We start from the raw sequence: 20,216 nt of genomic DNA, 5'->3' as shown, positions 1-20,216 counted from the left end.
GGAGAGCCCAGATGGCCCTTCATACCTCCTGAGGCGACACTTCTGCCTTCGCTGCCCCCTGAATCAGTATCCCTTCTGCCATCTCCTGCTACCGCCGCACCTGTCTTCTGTCATCCCACAGATGTTTCTAGGTGGCCCCATTCTGGGTGTTGGGAATAGGATGTGGAACAAGGCAGAAAAATTCCCTTTTCCTACAAAGTTTCTGCTTGTGAAAAGGGGAGACAGACAATTAACAAGTAAAATAAACACACCAGTACATGATCACAAATGAGATGGCTAGAAAGAGAGAGAAGTGGTGTGTGGGGCAAAGAGCCCACTGGGATGGGGGGCTTCCTTGGCGGGGGGTGACGTTCAGGCTGAGACCTGGAGGTGAGACCCCTCGAGAGCCCAGGAGGGCCTTTCAGCAAAGGCTCAGCTGGTGCAGAGGCCCAGAAGCCAACTGCAGCCTGACCGGTTCAGCCGTGTGCCAGGAGCTTAGGGGTGAGAGAGGCCAGACTGTGTTGGTGGTGTGAAGACAACAGTTATTCTAAGAACAGTGGGTCATTGCTGAAGGGGTTTAAGAAGGTGCATTGTTAACTAACCGGGGGCTTCTGGGGGAGCTGCTGTGAATTTTCCCCGAGTTCCCCTTTGCATTGGATTGGGGAGGGGCGGTAACATAAGAGTTGAAATTTAGATGGGTTAAGTTTGAGAAACCTGCACTGTCGTGCTTCTAGATTGCTTTCTGTTAAGTCATGTTGTTGGTCTCCTCTTACAACCCAACAGTGAGCTCTGGGAGGGGACAGATGACCGCTGTCTGCTCAGAATCTGCCGTTGTCCTCAGATGGACACAGAGCGTGAGGAACTGTAATCCTATAGCGTACAGATGCATGGGGGCAGGATGGCAATATTTCAGTGAATTAATGAGGCTTTAAGGTGATCTGGCTATAGCTACAGTAATCAAAAATGAAAATCTAAAATGTTTGTTGCAAACTTAAGCATTAGTAATCCCACGAGTAGCAACAGCATAAAGAGCTTGAATTCAGAGCATCACACATGCCAAAGGTGGTGAGGTCGTGCCTTTCTTTGGTGGGAAGGGAGAAGTGGGCTGGAAATCGGTAAACCCATCATGCAGAGAAATACAGTAAGAAGAATCCGTGTGAAAAAGAACCTAACATTGTAACACACAAACAACTTCAGACTACATTCCACATCTTTCAAAAGCACTTTTTACCTTAAGATAATGTGTGCCATTCTGCACATTTTAACAAGTGGTTTGCTGATGTAAATTTTCCATCAGAGAAAAGTATCAATGACTCATGAATAAACATTATTGTCATTTACGTAACAACTAAAAGGCCTCAAAGCCAGAGATGCCCATTACGGTGCTGCAGTGCCCTCGTTCCTTACTGTGTTATTCTCCAGCTAATTCAATTTTGTCCTCTCTCAGTTCCACAGGGCCCATATCTTCCCGGCTATGGAACTGCTGCACTGATATTAAAGTGGTAATCAAGATTGCCTCTAAATATTCATTGCAATAAATGACTCTCTCGTGCCCCATGAGTGCCAGGGCAGCAGCCTGAAGCATTTATTTAGTGCTGGAGAGGGATCCAGTTATTTCGGAGTCCCTTGAATGCAATATTTTAATATTGTTGTTCTGCTTGAAAAATTAGGTCCCTCTGAGTTTCTAGTATCGGTGGTTGAGACTGACGACTTCGGCTCAGAACTGACCATTGTCTTTGAAAGGATAACCTAGAAGTGGTGATGGGAGTGGGCTTGGCTCTTGACCCCGCATCTGATTTTTTAATGCAAGTTCCCTTCCTTCTGCAGGCTCACTGCCACCTTATTTCAACTTCATGGTCAGGTTCAGATTTTTCTAAGTCATTGAAAATGGCTATTCTTTAAGGACATAGAAACACCAGAGAGACGATATTGTGTATCATTCCATCCATCAGAGGAAAAAAGAAAATCATAAGCATCCCTGCATCCATGAAAAGCTACATTTATTGACTTGGGATATTTTGCACCCATCATGGGTGAAATAATTTAAATTCAGTTTTGGGTGAGCTCCCATTTACACAGATTAAAGAATGACAGCCCAACATTTTGGAGTAAAATGTGAAATAAGATCACTTTTAAGATTTGTTTATTGTTGTTATAATATTGCTCGTAAGTAACAGCTAGCAGAGAAAATAATTTACATTGTTATAGGATATCACTTAAGAGGTTATTGTGACTAAAAATGTTATTAACAAGAAATAAAGAAAGAAAGAAAGAAATAATAAAGGCAGCCCAATGGATAATACTGAGAAGAAAAAAAAAACTGTAGCTAATCAAAAGATCACTTTTTAAATATGCGTTTATATTTCCACTTAAGTGGGATGTGCTGGGCAAGTACATTGTGGGAAACTCTTCAGAAAGAGCACAGAGTAGCTGAGGGTCCGAGTGACGGGCAGCTGTGTCTGGCCAGAGCCTCACTTTGCAGACCTGCCTGGGCAAACCATTTGGGGGAGCCTGCCCAAACTCATTTCCATGAGGAACTTACAAGGAGTGAGGCCTCAGAAGAAACTAAACCTGCCCTGATCATGGACTTCTAACTTCCAGAACTGTGAGGAAATAAATTTCTGATAGTTAAGCTACCCAGTCTGAGATATTTTCTTATGGCAACCTTAGCAAATGAATACGGGAGGTTTCTAAGATTCTGGTAATATTTTGACTTTTCAGCTAGGTGGTAGGTACCCTGATGATTATTTTATTGTTTTTGTTTGTTTGTTTTCTGGTTTTTTTGTGGTACGCGGGCCTCTCACTGTTGTGGCCTCTCCCGTTGCGGAGCACAGGCTCCGGACGCGCAGGCTCAGCGGCCATGGCTCACGGGCCCAGCTGCTCCGCGGCATGTGGGATCTTCCCGGACCGGGGCACGGACCCGCGTGCCCTACATCGGCAGGCGGACTCTCAACCACTGCGCCACCAGGGAAGCCCTATTGTTGTTTTTTAAATTGTACTTATACATTTTATATACTCTTTTGGATATACTTTTGCCAATTAGAAAAATAGAACTATAATGACTGTCAAAACATTTCTAGCCTATTGATAAGCATTTAATTGACTTATTCAGCAAATGCAGTTCTTTAAGCATTCAATAAAGGACACGGTTTCATTAGAGCAATCAATGTCTCATTTTTAAAAAGGAAGGCTGTATTTAACCAACACTAGTTCATCATCTCCAATGTCTAAAAATCAAAAGAAAATGGAATGAATACATGCTTTTAAACTAAGAAATCTAATGCAATGAGTGGTCTTGAGTTAAAATAGCTCTCTGTTCTCCTTCTCCATTGATTTCTCCTATACCATTCAGATCTCAAGTAAAATATACAGATAAAGCTCTTTCTACCATCCTGGGGGAAAATGTATTCATTTGAAATATGTTAACATTAGAATGTTCTAACAGCTCCTGTAGGGACTTTATGTAGAATTAATACCAATGTTCATGTTCAAGCTAGCTGAATTTTTCATGGGGGAAAAAGGGTGCTGCAAATATTTTATTTTTATTCACAAATATAATTGCCAGGATTTATCCTTCAAATAATGATGTGTAAGAAAAAAACAAAATAAAATAGTGATGTGTGTGTCCATATCTTAGGCTAACACAGTTTGTAATTAAAGTAACTTTTCACACATATACATAAAACACATACAAATAAACAGACATATTCATACATATGCTCTTTGGACACATCTTGACAGAACATTGTGATGTATTTTTGTTCTAATATTTTATTGTAAGCATAATTAATAATCTTGTTTTTCTAGGATATAATTAATGAGTACAAATTGCAGACCCTGTAGAGAACATTCTTATATGTGTTTGTAATTAAATTCAAGTGTCAGAAAATATAGGTAAATTTAGGTAAACGTCCTTGTGACGGACTCGAAAGCAAATCCAGGGCTGAGAAATACTTTTGTACACTATATTAAAATCAAAAGAAATGATGTGTGTTTAGGAATAGTGATATTGAATTTAAAAGTTCAGCAAACACTCAGAAACCTGTACAATTGTTACAAACACCAGACAGTATCAAAATACAACAAGTAAAATTGTGGTTTTCACTAGATCACTGATGTTTGTATAGTCATTTGCTAGAATGAATCCATAAATAACAAGATATGTTTAAGCTTAGAAAATATACTTAAGCATCTTATGTATATGGAAATACAACAGTTTAACTCTCAAGCTTAAGTAACCACTTAAAAAATAATATCACCCATCAATTAAAATTGAGAAGAGCTCTCTTAAAGGACATTAAAAAAAAATCCAGCTTGGGTTTGCACTTAATTCTATCCCCTGAAGGCACCAATATTAAAAATAGTCTAGTTCTTGGGCAGCTATTGGATGATGCAAGTTTTAGGTCTTTATTACTGACTCAGGCGTGTCCAATGAAGATGGAAATTTCTGTGAACTTGCTGTGAAGATGGAAATGTTCCACGTCTGGGCTGTCTAGCAGAGGTAACCACCAACTACGTGTTGCTTTAGAGCCTTGAAATGTGTCCAGTGAGACTGATGAACTGATTTTTAATCTTTATTTTATTTTAATTAATTTAAATTTCAATAGCCATATGTATTAGACATGGGAAACTACAGAAAGCCATTCCAAGGGCTGACCTAAAAATAAAGTGAGTAGTGTTTCACGCTCTGTGACTCTACCCCAGTTATATTGGCATTAGTTAATGCAACTTGTGACATTTTCCCAAAACTCATGTGACCCAACAACTCATGTTATTGCAGGTTCTGTTTCAATTTTGTTTCCTCTTAACTCATTATTTTAAGGTTGGCTGGTGGAACTTAGAATCCACTTTTCTCTTAAAACATAGCAGCGTGTGGTTTGTTAATTCATAGTAGAGCTGAAACACTGTGTTGTGAGAAAAGTCCCTTGAGCTCTGGAGTTATAATAGTGTCTTTCAAATATGGAATGTTAGAGAACTACGTATAAACGTATTCTTCTACCTCTTATTCAAGCATAAGACCAAACAATCTTACAAAGCAAAGGCAAACAAAACCAATACACTGAAGTCAGCAGCACTGATTTAATGCGGGTGATGATGTTTGCACAAGACTGACACGCCACTTGCAGCACCAGGGCAAGGCTGCCTGGGAGGTGCAGGTGATCTGGAGTTTGTGCTGCCAGTTTCGTCCCGACCCGTCTCTCCTCCACTGTGCTCTTTATAAGCTGCTAAGGAACCTTTATTTCTGCACTGGGCTGTGATGGCATTTGGCCCTTGCTTAGCTTGGCTGCATCATTTGTGAATTAAACCCTCCTCTGCCCTTCTCACATCAGCCTAGATAGTCGGGCTGTCCTGCCCGGCCCCGACCTGAGCACAGCAGCCATGGTGAGCTGGGTCAGGGCGGACGTGGTCATGCTGGGTGAACTCTCTTTCCACATCATCAGAATGAAAACACAGCATTCATTTTTAAAAATAAACATTAAAAATTTTAAGTTCTTTTGGAGAGAAATGCCCGATGGACATGTGAAACCTCCACTTGAACATGCTAGCTGGTGGCGGCGTTGGGGGGAGTTGGAATTGACTCTCCACCCCCAGAATCACTGAGGATGCCCAGGGAAAGGGGAAGCAAACGAAGAGCTTCGTAGAATAACTTTAGGATGGCACATCAGTTTTGACTGGGGTAAGGACTCTGAATCATTGACTTGGGCTCAGCAAGAGAGAGTGTGGCGTGTTCCACCACCCCGTTTTAAGTGGGAGAGAACCTGGGGTAGGAGTGTGGGTTTAGGGACACTGCCACATGGCTGGATTCCCAGGGCAGGGCAAGAAACTTGTTAGGTTCCTGCCCCCCACTGACAGCTGGACACACACAGACTAGTGTTTCCTGCGGCCCAGAGGAGAGGAGGAAGATGGCGTCTGCCTAACAAGAGGGCGAAGAGGTCGATAGAGTTGTTTGCCCTCTTCATTGATTGATTCTCTCCTTCACCAAATATTAATTGAGCTTCTGTTATTTGTCTGGCACCTTCGTGGGTATAATAGACAAGTGGACCCACAGGTCAACATACTGAATTTTAATGAGCAGGAAGGGAGTTCTTCCTTACAAGGAGGAAAAGGGCAGGAGACTGGGATAAAGACTACCTGGGGAGAGGTGGATGTCATTAGACTGGGGAGTGAGGTGAGGCTTCTTTGGATCATTGACATTTAGGCTGATACCGAGTAGCAGAGTTGGGAGAAAGCATTCCAGGCAGAGGGAACAGCCTGTGCGAAGACTCAGAGCTGTGAAGGAGCTTGGTGTGTTTGAGGAGCTGGTGAGGTCAGTGTGGCTTAGAGCCAGGTGAGCGAGGAGGAGAGCAACGCAGGTGGGTGTGGAGGGACATGAAGGTCAGGCCGTAGGAGCTATAGCCCACACTGAAGAGTTGGCATATTCGCTGGGGAGAACAGTATGGAGTTTTCTCAAAAAACTCTACAAGTAGAACTACCCTATGATCCAGCAACTCCATTCCTTGTTATATATCCGGAAAAAACAAAAACATGAATTGAAAAAGAGAGATGCACCCCAGTGTTCATAGCATAGCATAGCAGCATTATTTACAAAGCCCATATATGGAAGCAACCTAAGTGTCCATCAAGAGATGAATGGCGAAAGAAGATGTGAGATATGTATATATGTGTGTATATATATATATCTGTATATATATACATATATATATACACACACGCACATATGTACGTATGGGTGTGTGTGTGTGTGTGTGTGTGTGTGTGTACACAATGGAATACTACTCAGCCATAAAAAAGAATGGAAATTTTGTTATTTGCAGCAACAGGGATGGATTTGAAGGGCATAATGCCAAGTGAAATAAGTCAGACAGAGAAAGACAAATACTGTATGATATCACTTAATTGTGGAATCTAAAAAATACAGCAAAATAGTGAATATACCAAAAAAGAGAGCAGACTCACGGATACAGAGAACAAACTAGTGGTTACCAGTGGGGAGAGGGAGGTGGGGAGGGGCAACATAGGGGTAGAGGATTAAGAGGTACAAACTATTAGGTATAAAATAAGCTATGAGGATATATTGTACAACATAGGGAATATAGCCAATGTTTTATAATAACTACAAATGGAGTATAACCTTTAAAAATTGTGAATCACTGTACTGTACACCTGTAACTTATATAATATTGTATTTCAACTATACTTCAATAAATATTTTTTTAAAAGAGTTGGCATATTATCATCAGTGCAGTGGAACATCAGTGCAGGCTTGTCATGACCAGGGGTAGGTGGATGAGGTTGAGTTTTTAAAAATATCCTCCCATTGCCATTGGGGGATGAATGGGAGGAAAGCACAGGACTTCAATAAATATTTTTTTTAAAAGAGTTGGCATATTATCATCAGTGCAGTGGAACATCAGTGCAGGCTTGTCATGACCAGGGGTAGGTGGATGAGGTTGAGTTTTTAAAAATATCCTCCCATTGCCATTGGGGGATGAATGGGAGGAAAGCACAGGTCGATGTGGAGCGACCGGGGTAGAAGGGTTTTGCAGCATCCCCATGAGAGATGATTGTGGCTTGATCCAGAGCAAGGTGGAGAGATGTCAGACCCGGACAACAGGAGCTGTGATTTGGAGGGCGACTCAACAGGACCTCGTCATGGATCAGATGGAGTTGTTGAGGGAGAAGGACTTCAAATTTCTGACATGAGCAGTTGGGGAAATGAAAGTGCCTTCTCTAGGAACAGGGAAACCAAGGAAGGGGTCGATTATGGGAGATGGAAGTTGAGTCAAGAGGGATCCCAAGGGTACGTGGCCCAAGGAAAGGAGTGCAGAGGCCAGGAAAGCAGGTGTGTCAGTACCATCTGGGAGGGTGATGCGTCTTCCAGACTCTCCTGGAAGAGAGATCTTGTTTTGATCTCCTCTACTCAGGATCTCAGAATGGTCCCGGGAAGAAAAGGTATTTTTCTCTCCCTCCATTGACTATGCTTCCAGAGCATATTGAGATACTGGCACATTGAAGGGAAATGATCTTCCACTGACTTCTCTTATTTATCTTTCAGAATCATCCAGGAGTCTTGAATTTTCGAATACAACTGGAAAGCAAAGAACTGATTGTAAATCTGGAAAGAAACAAGTAAGTCGAGTTAATTCCTGTTTATGACACGAGAGGAGAAAGTTACAACATGGGGACTGGAGAGTGCTGTGTAATTGATGTTGGCATTTAGAGACACAGAACTAAATGTGTAGATTCATAATCCAAATTTGGATGTGAGGCTGGAATTAACTTCAAAAAGTGATCCAATGGGAAAATAAAGAATTTTATTTTATCACTCTAAAAGAGAACTTTCTAGCTCAGCAGGGTTTTCTCATAGTTCTGATGTTTCTTTTTTTCTCAGAGCCTGATGTTTCAAGGATAGAATTTAAGCATCCTCTGTTCTGTTCCAATAACAGTGTTCCATAATTAGTTGACTTTTGGCAGTTCCTGGGTTATATAAGGAGAAACAGCTTCAAATGGGTAGAAGCTCTTTTTTCCTTGGGAAATACCAAGAGTTTATTTTATCTTTCAGACCTTGTCTCCAGTGGTATGAAGTATTTATTTTACCTTTTTACTTAAAAATTTGGCCCTTTATTTTTGCAAAATTATATATATTTTCAGAAAATGGTATTATATATTTTTTTCTGTAGCACATGGATGTTATTACATATTTTGTATGCCTTCCCAGGAGAAAACTGTGCCTGGTTCAAGGCACAAGTAAAAATAACTCATATTCTTGTCATCCTTTATACTGTGGCTCTCCCCATGGGTTCCTCAGATCTAAAGGACCCTTTACTCTTCTAATTGATTAGTACCAGCAAAGAATTGAGCTCTCCTAATAAGCAATCTGTATTTAAAGATATAAGTTCCCAAGTCATGCTTGATTCAAAATTGGAGTTTCTGTCTTCCAGAATTACTGGTCCCTGTTTCTCACCCATCAATGAAATGCTGATTTTTTGCTGAAATGATAGTGTAGATAAGACAGCTTCACTGAAATGAGTTCTGCCACAGATATTGAGTCACAAAAATCTGACTCAGCATCTCCATGTAAACGAGTCAGATCACTTACTTATACTTACTTTGGTTTGAGGGTCCTGAGCAACTCAGATGAACGGGATCATGAATGGCCAATTCTCACCTTCAGTATCTGACACCATGGCCAACAGCAATTATTAAAAAATAGGTTGTAAAATGAGTATATGTAAAATAGCATGGCCTGCTTCTTGGGGGTCTGCAGCCTGCCTCTTTGCATTTCTGGCATGTTTCTCCCCCACCATTAGATGGAGTAAAAGCTTTTATGAGCAGTAAATAATGTGTTTTTAGCTTTTCTTGTGACTTGGTGATCTTAAACTAGAGGTTCAGGAATACATCTTGGATAATCGGGGGGCTGAACGGAAACCTGAATATTGCTTTTGATATGTCTCTCCTAGCAAAGTGTATATTTTCACGCTCTTTTTTTTCATGTAAGAATATCATAAGACATTTACATTTTTGTACACTGCTGTTTGTGTGTGGTTTTGAAAATATCTCAGTGGACGAAACTTGGTATTCCTTGAAAGAGCAAAGGAAAATCAGGCTTCTGGTGGTGATGCATTCCCTCGATGGGGTTTCAGGATCGGCAGCTGGATTGGGGAAGCGTCTTTATTGCGACCGTTCTTACTGTCAGCCTGTTGGAGGAATGTGGTAAACGGCATGAGTGAGACTGATCTGGACCTTTACGTGATATTAGGGCTGCAGGTAGAGGAATGGAAGTTGACTTAATAAAAACCTTAAGTTATTTGTTTTCACTCTAAAAGGAATATGTATCCAATGCAGAAAATTGAAAACTGTGGGGAAAAAAATCAAGAGTCCCCACCCCCCGCCAAAAATTACCCCTACCACCAAACACAACGTTGGTTGGCATTTTGGTGAATGTTCATATCGATTTTTTTTTCCTTGTAGAAAAGGCTTTGCTTCTTTTGTCTTCCTAGTTGATATTGTAGTCTGTGTGTAATATGATATCCTACTTCTTCATTTAGCTTTATAATGATGTCCTTTTCCATACAGAAATGCATTTCTTCGAGCCCCTCTGGTTCTCTGAGTCTGTAAAGTGGGTTAATAGTCTTAGTCATGGTTCCCTTTGAAAATGATTTACCTTCCATTAAGGCGGGTAGTATAGTGCATGCTGACTACTAGGCAGTGGCCAATTTGTATAAAAGATCATTTTAAAAGGTACCTTAATTTGCTCATTTCCAATTCTGGGCCTTTCACAAAATCATCTCAAAATTAGAAAAGTTGTAAACTTAAAACTGTCTCTTCTTGGTTTATTTCTTTTCCCAACTTCACTGGCAAAGCATGTTTTAGAAAAGTATATGGAGACGGTTTAATGTGTTCCTATAACATTTTATAGCTTTATTTTAATTATCCTGCTTATACTCATTGTGGAAATTTCATTCTGTTACAAATGACATTTTCAAAATTAGAGCATGGTAATACGACTATTTTAATAATCCACTTCCAATCCATTTCCCCCAATTACTTCAGTATAACAAATTTTTGAAGGCGGTGACATGTCTGTTCCGTAAGCACTTCACTTTTGAAATGATGAATACCAAAAAATTCTACAACCTTATAGGTAGAATGAAATGCTTGTATGCTACTGGTTGTTTGTCAGGCACAAAAGGTAATCAACCCATCCAAAATTAAAAATTAAAATAGAATTTTTAATTTGCATAGCCTTTGGCGCAGTAGATCCAATTGGAGAATTTATCCAAATGAAGTTATAAGAACCCAGAGATAAATGTACGAGGAAGCAGGATAAATGTAAATATTTAACAACCAACAGAACAGAGAGCCCGACCAGTCTGAAGGTAACCTGGTCGGTAGCCTGCTTCAGAGCCTACGGGGGGAATCAGCCCTGTGTTCAAGGATGTTCATTGCAGAAAGTTTTACCTAAAATACGTCAATAGGAGATCGATTAAATAAGTTATGACTCAGCTGTGAAATAATACTACACAGTAGTACATCTAAAGATGATGATGGAGATTTTTATTATTGTAAATAGCATTGATAATATGACCAGTGTGAACGGCATGTTGGATAGTAGTTTACATGGCATTCAGTTTTTATCTTAAAATTATACTCATGTACATGTATGCTAGAAAGATTTGGACAACATTTACTTTCGTTATTAATGTTTTACAACAAGAAAATATTACTGTTAAAATTAGGAAAACTTTTTATTTTGAAGGAAAAAAAGCTGCTCTAAAAACTTGAAAATGGTTGTAATGAAGAATGTTGAAGTATTTACTATTCATAAAAAAGAAATGAGAACCTTGAAGAGAGAGGATGTATGTATATGTATAACTGACTTACTTTGCTGTACACCTGAAACTAACACAAGATTGTATAGCAACTATACTCCAATAAAAATTTTTTTTTTTAATGGTGGATGTTAGAAAGGCCCCCAGCAACTTTCCAAGGGCTAAAAAGCTCTACCCATGGACTATATCCAGAAACCTATTTTAATTAAAAACCTGCTTTACAATCATAACCAATATAAAGGTGTCTTCAGTGCTTTCAATCATAAAAATCATCACATAAAGCAAATGCAAAAAGAGAGTCACCTAAGTAACCCCACTCCAAAACTCTTCGTGTGTAAACCAATTCTTCATGAAACAGGGCTGAATTTGTATTACATGGTTGTTTCAGGGAATCTATTTTATTTGCCTTCTAGCATCTCTAATTTCTGCAGAGATCAGATGCCGTTCACTTAAAATCTGTTTGTAGAGCCATAATTGAATGTTTAAAGAAACTCAAAGCTTCCCTGGAGGAGCATTTTTCATGATGTTGCTGTCTGCCTATGGAACTGCGGGGACCAGCTTTACAAGTTCCATAACTCTCCTGGATCCCCATGGACACCCAGGCCATTCCTTAAACAGGTTCTCTGTGCAACTGCATCTGTGATCAAAATGCTTTATTGGACAGGCTGGCCAGCTTAGACATCCGTTTTTCCAGTTTAGGATAATTAAAACTGATGGCGGTAGATCATTCCCACCGAGCCTTCTGTTTTCAAGCCCTGTCCATCACTGGTTGAAGGCAATTGCCGGGGGAAGGCCACGGCCCACTTGATTTATATTTGGGGCGTCTCTGAGCTAGAAGAACTTTGGCATTGACTTTTCTTCTGTCTGGAATAATTCCAGACATCTCTTAAGGGGCCACTCTAATTAATATGCACTCTAGAACAGTTGCAGAAAGGAGCATATGTTAAATTTGTCAAACATGGGCATAAATATTGGAGAAGGCATTTGTTGGACAGTATCTCAGAATATCATGATGTTGGGTAGAGAAATGCAGCCAGTGCAGAGGTAGGACTGGGTGGATTAGCAGTTGGCTGAATAACTACCTAGAGGATATTAATCCGTTGTTCAGGTTGAAGCAAACCGTGTTGGACAGCTGGACTGAGACTGCTGTCAGTGGCAGTAGGACAGTGTACAAGACCTCATCCTGGCCCGCAATTCTGTCAGCCCGTCGCTATGAAGACATAAAAGGTGTGCTGATCACATTTCTTGGCAACGCAAAGCTGGGGGCGGATAACTGTGCTCTGCGTGGCAGAATCTGGATTATGGAGATTTCAGCAGTTTGGATCAATGGGCCAAAACTAACAAGATGAGATTTAATGGGGATAAATGTAAAGTCCTATTCTTGGGTTAACAAAAAAATAAGCATTGTTAAGTGCAGAAGGAAATTGACTAGTGCTTCTTGCGAGTGAGTCCTGAAAATTCAATGTGAGCCCCTGAGGCCATGCGGCTGCTGAAAGGTGGCGGCTACCTGGGTGTACGCAGGTTCCTGAGGTGGGTCCTGGACTGGAGAGGCCACCGTTCTGCTGTGCATGACCCTGGTCAGGCCACATGCTGAACCCTGACCCCTGCGCTGTTTCAAGCACGATGTTTGAAAGCTGCCTGCCACCGTTCTCGCCTCCACTATTGGACTTTCGTCACCTCTCCCACCAGCTAGAGATGTCCTCAAGGTCAGGGGGCAGGGTCTTTACTTCCCCCTCCATCCCCTTCCTTGTGGCCTGGCCTGTGGTGGGCACTCTCTGAGCCCTTAGCAAAGAGTGAAGGATGGGACGTGGATGGTCTGGATCAGGCCAGGAGTGAGTCAGCAGGAGGTTAAAGGTCTGTCCTGGGTGGTGAGAGAAACTACCTATTCAAGGAGAAAGCTTCTGGAAAGAATGCTGGGGCGGGAGTCAGGAAGCCAGGTTCAGAAACCCGGCTTTGCTTCCAGCAACAAGATGCTTATATTTTCTCTGCTTCCTCATTTGCAAAATGGAATAAAAGTCTGTGTACGTACAGTCAGTGCCAAGAGGTTAGAGCTCATGTTCTTTTTGATGATCAGGTTTGAATGATTCAGTGACGTATTCTTGTGGACCCAGTGATATTAGTTATTTCCCCCAGTTGTATCCTTGGCTTCACTGTAACTGTGTCCTGTTTTAAACGTCCTAAATTAATAGAGATCAGGTTATGACTAATCTGTGCCCGTAAGTCTTGACGCTGGTCGAACACCTCAATCCTGACAAGAGCTGGAAAGGATTTGTGTGCTAATCCTTTGGGTTCCTGTCGTTGTCAAGGTTTTCACTTCACAATCTTGACATCCTCAGGAATTAGAATTTTAAAATCTTTGTTTGCATGCAGAGTGCTATTTCTTTCCATTTCTACTCTTCCAGAGGAAGCCTTACCTGCCTGTCAGAGCCTCCAGCTTTAATTTGCCCGGTGGTTCTAATTATTGACTAAACTATTGAAGGTAAAACTGTATTATAGAAACTTTACTATCTCATGGTTTTTTGTGGTTTTTTTTGCGGTACGCGGGCCTCTCACCGTTGTGACCTCTCCCGTTGCGGAGCACAGGCTCCGGACGCGCAGGCTCAGCGGCCACGGCTCACGGGCCCAGCCGCTCCGCGGCGTGTGGGATCTTCCCGGACCGGGGCACGAACCCCTGTCCCCTGCATCGGCAGGCGGACTCTCAACCACTGCGCCACCAGGGAAGCCCTATCAGTCTTTATTAATTCAAATGATTCCTAATGTTAATCAACAATAAATCAATGAGACCATTTCTCTTTTTACTTATTTATCCACAAACATTTATTTTTTTTTAATTTATGTTATTCAAGTATAGTTGATTTACAGTGTGGTGTTAATCTCTATTGTACAGCAAAGTGATTCAGTTATACATATATATACATTCTTTTTCATATTCTTTTCCATTATGGTTTATCACAGGATATTGAATATAGTTCCCTGTGCTCTACAGTAGCGCCTTGTTGTTTATCCATTCTCTATTTAATAGTTTGCATCTGCTAAACTCAAACTCCCAATAAATCCCTCCCTCAGCCTCCTCCCCCTTGGCAGCCACAAGTTTGTTCTCTATGTCTGTGAATCTGTTTCGGTTTCGTAGATAAGTTCATTTGTGTCATATTTTAGATTCCACATATGAGTGATATCATATGGTATTTGTCTTCCTCTTTCTGACTTACTTCACCTATACGATAATCTCTAGTTGCATCCATGTGGCTGCAAATGGCATTATTTCACGCTTTTTTATGGCTGAGTGGTAGGTATCCCACTGTATACATGTAGCACATCGTCTTTATCCATTCATCCGTTGATAGACATTTAGATTGTTTCCATGTCCTGACTATTGTAAATAGTGCTGCTATGAACATAGGGGTGCATGTGTCTTTTTGAATTATCGTTTTGTCCGGATATATGCCCAGGAGTGGGATTGCAGGATCATATGGCAGCTCTATTTTTAGCACAAACACGTATTTCATACCAGACACTACACTTGGCACTGGTGATAGAGTCATCAACAAGGCAAAGGCCGTGTCCTCTTGGAGGTCAGTCAAGGAGCCCAGCGCTAAACAGGTCATCACAGGACAATACTGAATGACAGTGGTGCCGACAGCTAAAAAGACAAGCAGGAGGCCCAGCCTGGTTCAGGAGGGAACCATGCAGTGAAGCGGCATTTAAGCTTTACATGAACAGGGGTGAGCCAGGTAAAGGAGGGCAGAGCGTAGAGGGTTCTAGAGAGAAGGATGTGCATACGGAAAGTTCCTAAAGGCAGGGGAAGGAGCGTTGAAGTGTTTCAGAAATGAAGGTCCGTGTGCTGGTGAGCAAGAGGGAGATGGGGAGAGAAGAGTGGAAACCAGTCCATGTGGGACCTCGGGCTCCATGATAAGACCTTGTATTTTCTCCTAAGAACCATGGTGCCTCGTGGAAGCAAGGCCTGTAAGCAGGGCGCTGACTCTCATAGAAGGGAATAGATGAGAATGTTCTGGACAGAGAATGGACAGAAATTGATGGGCAGTCGAATGTATGGTGTAATATGGAAAGGAAGATGTCAGGGATAATTCTTACACATGAAATGCTGGAAGAACAGTGATGCTCTTTGATCAGAAGAGAGAACCCTAGGAAAGGACCAAGAACTTGCCATTTGAGCAGGGGTCAGGGACACAAAGATATGGATCGTGGTGGCCATGGTCCTCCAAGTCTTGGGGGAAGGTGGACATTTGGGCCTCACAGAATCCACTCTGGAGGTGACCTATGGAGTGTTCTCATGTGGACCTGGACATGGCATTTCTTTGGGATCCATGGATGTTTGCAGCAGTGGCTGGGGCTCTGAGCTGGAGAGCATGAGCCCGCGGTGGGTGGAACGTCACGAGACATTGGCCGTGGCCTTGAGAGCATCTGAACAGCCATCTCAGCCTCGGGCAGTGTCAATGCTTCCTGCACTTTCCAGGCGGGAGCCAGGTGGGGCGAGCCTGTGGCCTCCGGGCTCACTCCCAAGCCCAGTTCTGTGTCCTTCTTATGATCTGTCTCCATGCAGTGGGTATGCCCCTCCACCAGGACCACGCACAGACTCTTCCTGTCCTTCAAGTCTGGGGCACTTGAGGGGACCACCAGCTTCACGACCACCTGGGGAGCTTATTCCAAAGACAGATGCCTGGCTCTGCTTCTCTCTATTGGACCAGCATCCGCACTGATAGGGCCTGTATTCTCTATTCCTCAAGGAGCTATATTCATACTTTAATTAGAGAGCCACTGGCCTCACAAAGCGATTTAAATTAATCTTAAAAGATTAAAACTTTAGTTCCTTGGTCTCACTAGCCATGGTTCAAGTGCTCTGTGATCACACTTGGCTATAGGAATGTTTCCATCATGGCAGGAGGGTCTGTTGGACATTGCTGGGATTGGCAGGAAACACCAGCTGGCCAGCTTCTTCCAGTTTGGGGTCTTGGCTGACGCATGGCCAGTGGGAATGTTCTTTTCCTACAGGGAGTCACACACTTCTTCAGGTTGCCTAATTCCTGCAGCTTAATAGGCTTCATCCCTCACTGTAGGGAATTGGGCAGTACCAGAGGGGTCACTCTACACCTTGATGAAGGCAGGAAAGGATGGGAGAGAATTCTCTAAGCATGACTGTAGACTCATGGAATTGATGCCAGCTACACGGACATCAGCGATCTTGTAACTAGACCAAACTCCTTCCGATTTCAGTTACAATCTCTCAGCCTGAACATTTAAGATCTTTCTAATTGGGCTAAATTTTGTTCCCTGGATAAGAACTAAATTCCCTTGAGCTTCCCTCCTCATGTCAGTCTTTGAAGTTATACAGACACTGGAAAAGGTCAGAACACCATTTTTAGAGTTTTTGTTCTTCAACCTGACTTAACTTTAAAGAGACTAAATCAGTTAAGATCAACCTTTTCAAAACGGTGCCCCTCTGGGTGCCAGTTTGAGAGCGTGGCAGCCTTGAGCACCTTCTGTGAAGTTAGAAGGACTTGAAAAGGGCATTTGATGTGGAAGTGGGTCTCCACGTTTAATTACGTCACTTGTCGTCTTTCACTTCTTGTGCTGTGGGTGTATGATTTTCTGATGAAAACCCTGCTGTGTCCTCGGGGTTCCACTCCGGAACTGCGTCCCAGATGGATAATAATGGCTGTCCTGACCATTTCCAGATGGTCTCTGGTGGCCTAGGGGAGAGCTGATGCTGGCTTTGTGGTTGTCATTTCACTGTCCCCTTCCCTGCCGGGTGGCCAGGGGTGATTATGTGCAGGTGCTGTGCAGGCTGGTGTATTTATGGCAAGTCTCTTGCCTTTTTCTAGTTGTCATGTCCTCAACAGAAAGACCACGATGCTTCTGTTTGTGTGACATAATGACTCTTCATTGATCACATGAGACAGTAAATAAAACTAACCCTGCAGAGAGCTTGAAACACTTTGGTTTGGTTTGGTTACTACATCTAAGTCTTTTTTTAATATATAGGTTCCTGTTCCTTTTTTTTTTTAATTCTTGCAATTGACATCTTGTAAAATCCTTGTGAGTGAAACCAGGTTGCTTTTGCCCAGTAGAATTTTCCACATTCTTGATTTTGCTGATTTCATCCCCATGGTGTCATCTCACCCATTCCTTTGTCCCCTGTGTTTTCTGTTAACCAGTAGTTAGAGCTACAGCCTTGAGCAGATTCAGGTTCTGGTTGTTTGGCGGGACTACATTGTGAGGGACGCTGCATCCTTTGCTTGCATCACATCAGGAGTTCTGTGATCTCTGCTTGTCTCTTTTTTGGGATGTTGGATGGATCTCTGGGTTCAGGGATCATTCTAATGCTTCCATTATAAAGCTCCGCACCAAGCTTTAGCCGCCAGAGTCAGTGGCCAGTAACAATGAATGCCTAGATCAGTTCTCTCTTGCGGTCTAGCAAAGGGGGTGATGTTCTTATTCTATTGTTCCTTCTTTTGTTAGCTGGGGTTCTTCTAGAGGAGAACTTTTCCCCATCAACTCTTGGTTTACCCCGAGGTCCGAGGTAAAAGGCAGGATACTCTTGAGGGAGCACCGCTAATCAGAGCTCTGCCTTTGCCTGTTGGTACTCACTGCATTCCCCAAACTCAGCACCTCACTCTTGGGGGTTCACTCCGCAGCCCCTTGTTAAGCACCCACATTTGTGACAGAGTCCGTGAGGGTGCAGAAGTGCGCCTGAGCCTGTCCCTGAGCAGCTGCTGGAGTGCAGGTTTCAGCCTAACTCTGAAACCACTCCCCTGAGACTCTGATTTTCTTGTCCTTTTAAAATCAAATGCATCTGGGCTTCCCTGGTGGCGCAGCGGTTGGGAGTCCGCCTGCCAGTGCAGGGGACGCGGGTTCGTGCCCCGGTCCGGGAGGATCCCACATGCCGCAGAGCGGCTGAGCCCGTGAGCCACGGCCGCTGAGCCTGCGCGTCCGGAGCCCGTGCTCCACGGCAAGAGGGGCCACCGCAGTGAGGGGCCCGCGCACCGCAGGGAAGGGTGGCCCCCATTCGCCGTGACTGGAGAGGGCCCACGCGCAGCAATGAGGACCCAACGCAGCCAAAAATAAATAAATAAATTTTTAAAAAATCAAATGCATCCCAGCATCCCGTGTGGAAGCAGATGCTCAGGGGGTAGAATAGGAAAGCAGAATCTGGCCCCAGCATCACGGGCATGAAAACCAGAGGTCTGCCTTGGAGTCCAGACATTGCCTGTCCCTTCAAGGACTGTTTCCATGGCAACAACAACGGCAAATTAAAGCATCTGTTTCCTTGGCAAGCAGATTTAGTCACACTGAAGGCCCACATGCGGCAGAGCGGCTGAGCCCGTGAGCCACGGCCGCTGAGCCTGCGCGTCCGGAGCCCGTGCTCCACGGCAAGAGAGGCCACCGCAGTGAGGGGCCCGCGCACCGCAGGGAAGGGTGGCCCCCATTCGCCGTGACTGGAGAGGGCCCACGCGCAGCAATGAGGACCCAACGCAGCCAAAAATAAATAAATAAATTTTTAAAAAATCAAATGCATCCCAGCATCCCGTGTGGAAGCAGATGCTCAGGGGGTAGAATAGGAAAGCAGAATCTGGCCCCAGCATCACGGGCATGAAAACCAGAGGTCTGCCTTGGAGTCCAGACATTGCCTGTCCCTTCAAGGACTGTTTCCATGGCAACAACAACGGCAAATTAAAGCATCTGTTTCCTTGGCAAGCAGATTTAGTCACACTGAAGGAAAACGGCAGTAAATTCCTCAAAGATCCGTGGCCTGAAAAGATGCAGAGGCTAGCCACACGTGTTCAGGTACACCTGAGAAAAATAGAAAGAGGACCTCTACCTAAAAATGTTAGGAAATAGTCACTTCTTTCCCCTCAGTGTGCTGGTGGATTTCACTGTGGGATAAAGTGGATTTAACATAAGTGGAGAACAAGAGTTTCTTTATTTTTTTATGATTTTCTTCCTTATGAAAAACATGTGGCAGATAGAAGACGATATAAAGCCAACCTCCACAGCAGGGAAATTATTTGGGGAGATGATTTATTTAAGCACAGAGTTGTTTTCACAGCCTTTCTAAGGCTACCTCTTCGGTCTCAACTGGCCTAGAGGATTTTATTGGTCAGTTTCTTGGTTTTCTTTGAAAAATCTGACAGGCTCCAGTGGAGATTCCGTCTGTGCTATGTTGGCGGCCAAGCAGTACCCATATGACAAATCTCAATGCCACAGAACCTCCCTTGGGAGCGCTGGGATATGGGTTTTTTTGTTTCTTTTCTGTTTTTTAGTTTAAATTTTGCTCCTTTTATTTTTACATCATGCAGAAAATTGTTTACTCCATGCATAGACTTTGACTACTAAAGGTCTGTATTTTGGAAAAACAACTGTTGCTCCAGATTCTACCAGTTGCCTACTGAATGCTATTTCTTTCTGTTTTTTTAAACATCTTTATTTGAGTATAATTGCTTTACAATGGTGTGTCAGTTTCTGCTCTACAACAAAGTGAATCAGTTATACATATACATGTGTCCCCATATCTCTTCCCTCTTGCGTCTCCCTGCCTCCCACCCACCCTATCCCACCCCTCTAGGTGGTCACAAAGCACCGAGCTGATCTCCCTGTGCTGTGCGGCTGCTTCCCAGTAGCTGTCGGATTTACATTTGGTAGCGTGTATATGTACGTGCCACTCTCTCACTTTGTCCCAGCTTACACTTCCCCCTCCCCGTGTCCTCAAGTCCATTCTCTATTAGGTCTGTGTCTTTATTCCCATCCTGCCCCTAGATTCTTCATGACCTTTTTTTTTTTTTTTATTCCTTATATATGTGTTAGTATATGGTATTTGTTTTTCTCTTTCTGACTTACTTCATTCTGTATGACAGACTCTAGGTCCATCCACCTCACTACAAATAACTC

At 43.0% G+C, this 20,216-nt stretch overlaps 1 protein-coding gene across 1 annotated transcript in view; it reads left to right on the top strand.

The window, feature by feature from the left end:
- The window catches only part of LOC102991696 (disintegrin and metalloproteinase domain-containing protein 12), a 698,539-nt gene that overhangs the window by 412,480 nt on the left and 265,843 nt on the right, over nt 1-20,216 (top strand). The window contains exon 6 of the mRNA XM_055081255.1: nt 8,036-8,109. Within this exon, the coding sequence (XP_054937230.1) occupies nt 8,036-8,109 (74 nt within the window). The remainder of the gene's footprint in view (nt 1-8,035; nt 8,110-20,216) is intronic.

The sequence above is a fragment of the Physeter macrocephalus genome, chromosome 20 (genome assembly GCF_002837175.3).
Source record: "Physeter macrocephalus isolate SW-GA chromosome 20, ASM283717v5, whole genome shotgun sequence".
In the NCBI taxonomy this organism is placed as follows: Eukaryota; Metazoa; Chordata; class Mammalia; order Artiodactyla; family Physeteridae; genus Physeter; species Physeter macrocephalus.
Note: the sequence above shows the minus strand (reverse complement) of the source record. Positions and strands in the feature narration are given on the sequence as shown.